The sequence below is a fragment of the Xenia sp. Carnegie-2017 genome, unplaced genomic scaffold (assembly GCF_021976095.1).
Source record: "Xenia sp. Carnegie-2017 unplaced genomic scaffold, XeniaSp_v1 HiC_scaffold_6, whole genome shotgun sequence".
Taxonomy (NCBI): Eukaryota; Metazoa; Cnidaria; class Anthozoa; order Malacalcyonacea; family Xeniidae; genus Xenia; species Xenia sp. Carnegie-2017.
In genome coordinates this window covers 7,822,723-7,829,214 of record NW_025813526.1, presented here as the reverse complement: position 1 = coordinate 7,829,214, position 6,492 = coordinate 7,822,723, and the positions used below count along the sequence as shown (strand labels likewise).

Genomic DNA, 6,492 nt, shown 5'->3' with positions numbered 1-6,492 from the left:
GACTCCTAAAATTCATAAAGACTCCATACCTCTAAGACCAATCTTATCTAGATATTGACCACTTACTCCCAACAAGCTAGCGAAATTCTTTATTCCTCATTACACCAATCTCATAAAGCCCATTTATCAAGGACTCTTTCTCACCAAATCAAGATCTTTACAAGTGACATTAACGCCAATAACGTTGTGATGGCGAGCTTTTAAAATAAATCATTGTTCACCAACATCCCAGTGGATGAAACAATCGCCATAATAACTAATTCATCTTCTGAAACAATAACACGTCCTTTCAAGGCCTTGACGTTCACAATTCACTCAACTTCTCTCCTCTCCGTCAAAAAACTGTCATTTCTTCTTTAACGGCCAAGTTTATCAACAGATTGATGGCAAGACTATGGGCAGCCCTAGGCCCACTATTTGCGAACATATTTATGGCCTTCAAAGCTGAGAAATTCAGACATCCAATTGTCCCTCCACCTTCAAGAAAACTTACTACCAACGACTTACGTTGATGATTATGCTTTCTAACTGACCATCATTTAATCACAAACCTCTTTCCCCACCTATCTCAGATACCAACATCCTAACATCTCCTTTTTACATCTGAACTGGAAAACAATACAACACGCATACCTTTCTTGACGTAAACAACAAAGCTAAAACGGCAAGTTTTCCACCTCCGTGTATCGTAAACCCACTTTCACTGGTCTCTTCACCAATTTGAATAGTTTCATTCCCATTCAATACAAACGCTCCTGATCTCCTCTTTACTTCACAGAATTTTCAACCTCTGCTCCAGCTAGCAGATAGCACTTTACATACCGAACTATCAGTCGTTAGAAAATTGTTCACCTTAAACAACTTCCCTTCATACATATTTGACAATCATGTTCGCCGCTTCTCAACAATACATTTGAACCCAAGATCTTATTCACACTGCTCCTAAGAAAGCATGTACTTCTGTCCCTTTCACTATATATACACTGTCTTCAGATTCTTCGCACCAAATCACTCTCGACTCTGCAATGCTGCCTTTCCTCATATCAAGTCGTTCGCTTTGTTTTTAGTTCTTCCAGGCGTCTCTCACACTTCTTTCCTTTTGCACGATACTGTTCCCAAGCTCCAGAGATCTGGTGTTGTATACTCATTTAAGTGTCGATGCTGCATCGTATGTGGTCAAACCACAAATTTCACACACCAGAATATCAGAACACTTGGAATCTCTCCTTAACAGGAAGCCTTCCTATGTCCACCACCATCTGCAGTTCTTTCTCATATAAAAATACATCTCACCTGCTGATTTTAATGATTTCTCAATTCTCTCTCCTCCTCCACAATTATGACCTTATGATTCATGAAAGCCTTCTTATATCCAAACTTAAACCTCTCTTAACACCAAGGCAACTCAATCCCCTTCACCTTCTTTAATATACCGCCATCCTCACTTATTCCACCATCTAAATTTCCTACTCCTCTCACATGTAATTTAACACCCCATACTATATGCTTGTATTTAAAACCTCGTGTATATATATTAATACAATTAATCTGAAGATGTCTTAAGTTAAAGACGAAACGTAATTAATAAATCCTTCTATTTGATTATTGTGATGGCTTTCTTAAAAGTATTATGTTGGCTATTATGTTCATATTGAAAATTCGCTTTCCGCCTGGCAAATCTCTGGCACGATTTTAAATAAACGCCAAAACGGAGCACTCGAAGCGTTCAGGAAATTCCAGCGTCTCGAGCTAAAGCTTGAAAAGCCAAACTCGACCTAGAGTTCCTTATTACGTGTAAGAAGCGCTCGATAATACCAAGATTCCTATGGTTTAAGGTTGCTAATCGCAGATTGCGATCCTCTAGCGCCTATCGACAATGTCAACACAAATTGTTACAAGAAGAAATAAACACAAAGCATGCTCGGATACGAGTACTGTCATCACAAGCTACGACCGCACATTCAAGACTGGCATCTTTGGTTTCAAACCTTGACTTCATTCACCTAAAACATGTTTCTGATCGTGAGAACTCTAAAAAACTAAGCCATCAACAACGCACCCAAGACCGCAAGATATTTCGCCTTAGCACTGGACAGATTAACACAAACCCAATCAACCCTGACGACGTGGTTTTCAATTTCTCAAATCGTTTCATCACCCAAAAAAAAATCCTTTCGAAGGGCCTCAACTTTGCTGTTCCACCTGCCAAACTAAACTCGTGCACTTTCCTCACACCATTTGAGAAATTTTACAATCGCCTTCAACAAGAACCCGTCCACACCCTCTGGCTTTTCCCTGACTCAATTAAAGCTAAACTAAAGGACATAGCTCACTCGGGTTTTCGCAGTTACAGCCGACCGAATGCCTTATACACGGAGAATGAACTAAACGCGTTAAATGATCTGAGAAATGACAACAGCATTGTCATCCTGAAACCGGATAAAGGCAACGGGTTGTTATTCTGAATAAAACGACTACCACAAAAGATGATGGAAATTCTAACGGACACATCGAAATTCGAACTTCTAAATGATGATGCCATCAAAATTACACTGAAACGCGAGAATCAAGTAAAGACGTTGCTGAGAAAACTAAAGGCAGAAAAATGCATAAATCAAAAAACATACAACGAACTTTATCCCACAGGTACACGTATCGGCATACTTTATGGACTCTAAAATTCATAAATCCTCCATACCTCTAAGACCAATCTTATCTAGTATTGACCACTACTCCTACAAGCTAGCGAAATTCTTTATTCCTCTCATTACACCAATCTCCGCCAACTCCCATGTTATCAAGGACTCTTTCTCTTTTGTCCAAGATCTTTTACAAAGTGACATTAACGCCAATAACGTTGTGATGGCGAGCTTTGATGTTAAATCATTGTTCACCAACATCCCAGTGGATGAAACAATCGCCATAATAACTAATCACATCTTCTCCAATAACACGTCCTTTCAAGGCCTTGACCGTTCACAATTCACTCAACTTCTCTCCCTCTCCGTCAAAAACTGTCATTTCTTCTTTAACGGCCAAGTTTATCAACAGATTGATGGTGTGGCTATGGGCAGCCCCCTAGGCCCACTATTTGCGAACATATTTATGGCCTTCAATGAAAATTCATGGCTTCACAATTGTCCCTCCACCTTCAAACCCCTTCTTTACCAACGTTACGTTGATGATTGCTTTCTACTCTTCCGATCATTGGATCACATACCTCTTTTCCTTACCTATCTCAACCACCAACATCCTAACATCTCCTTTACATCTGAACTGGAAAAAGACAACACGCTCCCCTTTCTTGACGTAAAAATAACTCGCTCAAACGGCAAGTTTTCCACCTCCGTGTATCGTAAACCCACTTTCACTGGTCTCTTCACCAATTTCCATAGTTTCATTCCCATTCAATACAAACGCTCCTTGATCTCCTCTTTACTTCACAGAATTTTCAACCTCTGCTCCAGCTATGAGCACTTTCATACCGAACTAGAAGTCGTTAGAAAATTGTTCACCTTAAACAACTTCCCTTCATACATATTTGACAATCATGTTCGCCGCTTCCTCAACAATACATTTGAACCCAAAGATCTTATTCACACTGCTCCTAAGAAAATCATGTACTTCTGTCTCCCTTTCACTGGCCTACACTGTCTTCAGATTCGCACTCAAATCACTCGACTCTGCAATGCTGCCTTTCCTCATATCAACGTTCGCTTTGTTTTTCGTTCTTCCAGGCGTCTCTCCTCTTTCTTTCCTTTTAAGGATAGGGTTCCCAAGCTCCTGAGATCTGGTGTTGTATACTCATTTAAGTGTCGATGCTGCTCTGCATCGTATGTGGGTCAAACCACGCGTCATTTACACACCAGAATATCAGAACACTTGGAATCTCTCCCTTAACAGGAAGCCTTCCTATGTCCACCACCATCTGCAGTTCTTTCTCATATAAGAAATACATCTCACCTTGCCGATTTTAATGATTTCTCAATTCTCTCTTCCTCCTCCGACAATTATGACCTTATGATTCATGAAAGCCTTCTTATATCCAAACTTAAACCCTCTCTTAACACCCAAGGCAACTCAATCCCCCTTCACCTTCTTTAATATACCGCCATCCTCACTTATTCCACCATCTAAATTTCCTACTCCTCTCACATGTAATTTAACACCCCATACTATATGCTTGTATTTAAAACCTCGTGTATATATATTAATACAATTAATCTGAAGATGTCTTAAGTTAAAGACGAAACGTAATTAATAAATCCTTCTCTATTTGATTATTGTGATGGCTTTCTTAAAAGTATTATGTTGGGCTATTATGTTCATATTGAAAATTCGCTTTCCGCCTGGCAAATCTCTGGCCACGATTTTAAATAAACGCTACAAAAACGGAGCACTCGAAGCGTTCAGGAAATTCCAGCGTCTCGAGCTAAAGCTTGGAAAAGCCAAACTCGACCTAGAGTTCCTTATTACGTGTAAGAAGCGCTCGATAATACCAAGATTCCTATGGTTTAAGGTTGCTAATCGCAGATTGCGATCCTCTAGCGCCTATCGACAATGTCAACACAAATTGTTACAAGAAGAAATAAACACAAAGCATGCTCGGATACGAGTACTGTCATCACAAGCTACGACCGCACATTCAAGACTGGCATCTTTGGTTTCAAACCTTGACTTCATTCACCTAAAACATGTTTCTGATCGTGAGAACTCTAAAAAACTAAGCCATCAACAACGCACCCAAGACCGCAAGATATTTCGCCTTAGCACTGGACAGATTAACACAAACCCAATCAACCCTGACGACGTGGTTTTCAATTTCTCAAATCGTTTCATCACCCAAAAAGAAAAAGAAATCCTTTCGAAGGGCCTCAACTTTGCTGTTCCACCTGCCAAACTAAACTCGTGCACTTTCCTCACACCATTTGAGAAATTTTACAATCGCCTTCAACAAGAACCCGTCCACACACCCTCTGGCTTTTTCCCTGACTCAATTAAAGCTAAACTAAAGGACATAGCTCACTCGGGTTTTCGCAGTTACAGCCGACCGAATGCCTTATACACGGAGAATGAACTAAACGCGTTAAATGATCTGAGAAATGACAACAGCATTGTCATCCTGAAACCGGATAAAGGCAACGGAGTTGTTATTCTGAATAAAAACGACTACCACAAAAAGATGATGGAAATTCTAACGGACACATCGAAATTCGAACTTCTAAATGATGATGCCATCAAAATTACACTGAAACGCGAGAATCAAGTAAAGACGTTGCTGAGAAAACTAAAGGCAGAAAAATGCATAAATCAAAAAACATACAACGAACTTTATCCCACAGGTACACGTATCGGCATACTTTATGGACTCCCTAAAATTCATAAATCCTCCATACCTCTAAGACCAATCTTATCTAGTATTGACCACTACTCCTACAAGCTAGCGAAATTCTTTATTCCTCTCATTACACCAATCTCCGCCAACTCCCATGTTATCAAGGACTCTTTCTCTTTTGTCCAAGATCTTTTACAAAGTGACATTAACGCCAATAACGTTGTGATGGCGAGCTTTGATGTTAAATCATTGTTCACCAACATCCCAGTGGATGAAACAATCGCCATAATAACTAATCACATCTTCTCCAATAACACGTCCTTTCAAGGCCTTGACCGTTCACAATTCACTCAACTTCTCTCCCTCTCCGTCAAAAACTGTCATTTCTTCTTTAACGGCCAAGTTTATCAACAGATTGATGGTGTGGCTATGGGCAGCCCCCTAGGCCCACTATTTGCGAACATATTTATGGCCTTCAATGAAAATTCATGGCTTCACAATTGTCCCTCCACCTTCAAACCCCTTCTTTACCAACGTTACGTTGATGATTGCTTTCTACTCTTCCGATCATTGGATCACATACCTCTTTTCCTTACCTATCTCAACCACCAACATCCTAACATCTCCTTTACATCTGAACTCGAAACGACAACACGCTCCCTTTCTTGACGTAAAAATAACTCGCTCAAACGGCAAGTTTTCCACCTCCGTGTATCGTAAACCCACTTTCACTGGTCTCTTCACCAATTTCCATAGTTTCATTCCCATTCAATACAAACGCTCCTTGATCTCCTCTTTACTTCACAGAATTTTCAACCTCTGCTCCAGCTATGAGCACTTTCATACCGAACTAGAAGTCGTTAGAAAATTGTTCACCTTAAACAACTTCCCTTCATACATATTTGACAATCATGTTCGCCGCTTCCTCAACAATACATTTGAACCCAAAGATCTTATTCACACTGCTCCTAAGAAAATCATGTACTTCTGTCTCCCTTTCACTGGCCTACACTGTCTTCAGATTCGCACTCAAATCACTCGACTCTGCAATGCTGCCTTTCCTCATATCAACGTTCGCTTTGTTTTTTCGTTCTTCCAGGCGTCTCTCCTCTTTCTTTCCTTTTAAGGATAGGGTTCCCAAGCTCCTGAGATCTGGT

General features: G+C 40.2%; 1 protein-coding gene across 1 annotated transcript; it reads left to right on the top strand.

Annotated features, from left to right (window-relative positions):
* The first annotated feature begins 2,486 nt into the window (after positions 1–2,486).
* On the top strand, positions 2,487–6,004 carry LOC124457052. Its single transcript, XM_047007344.1, has 2 exons — positions 2,487–2,570; positions 4,520–6,004. Exons 1-2 carry the CDS (start codon positions 2,487–2,489, stop codon positions 6,002–6,004), a joined length of 1,569 nt encoding a protein of 522 aa, XP_046863300.1.
* Positions 6,005–6,492: the final 488 nt, after the last annotated feature.

Coding starts and splice junctions, on each gene's coding strand:
- LOC124457052 (XM_047007344.1), top strand. CDS start 2,487: ATGATGGAAATTCTAACGGACACATCGAAATTCGAACTTCTAAATGAT. Junction 2,571..4,519: donor CACTGAAACGCGAGAATCAA/GTAAAGACGTTG, acceptor CTATGGTTTAAG/GTTGCTAATCGCAGATTGCG.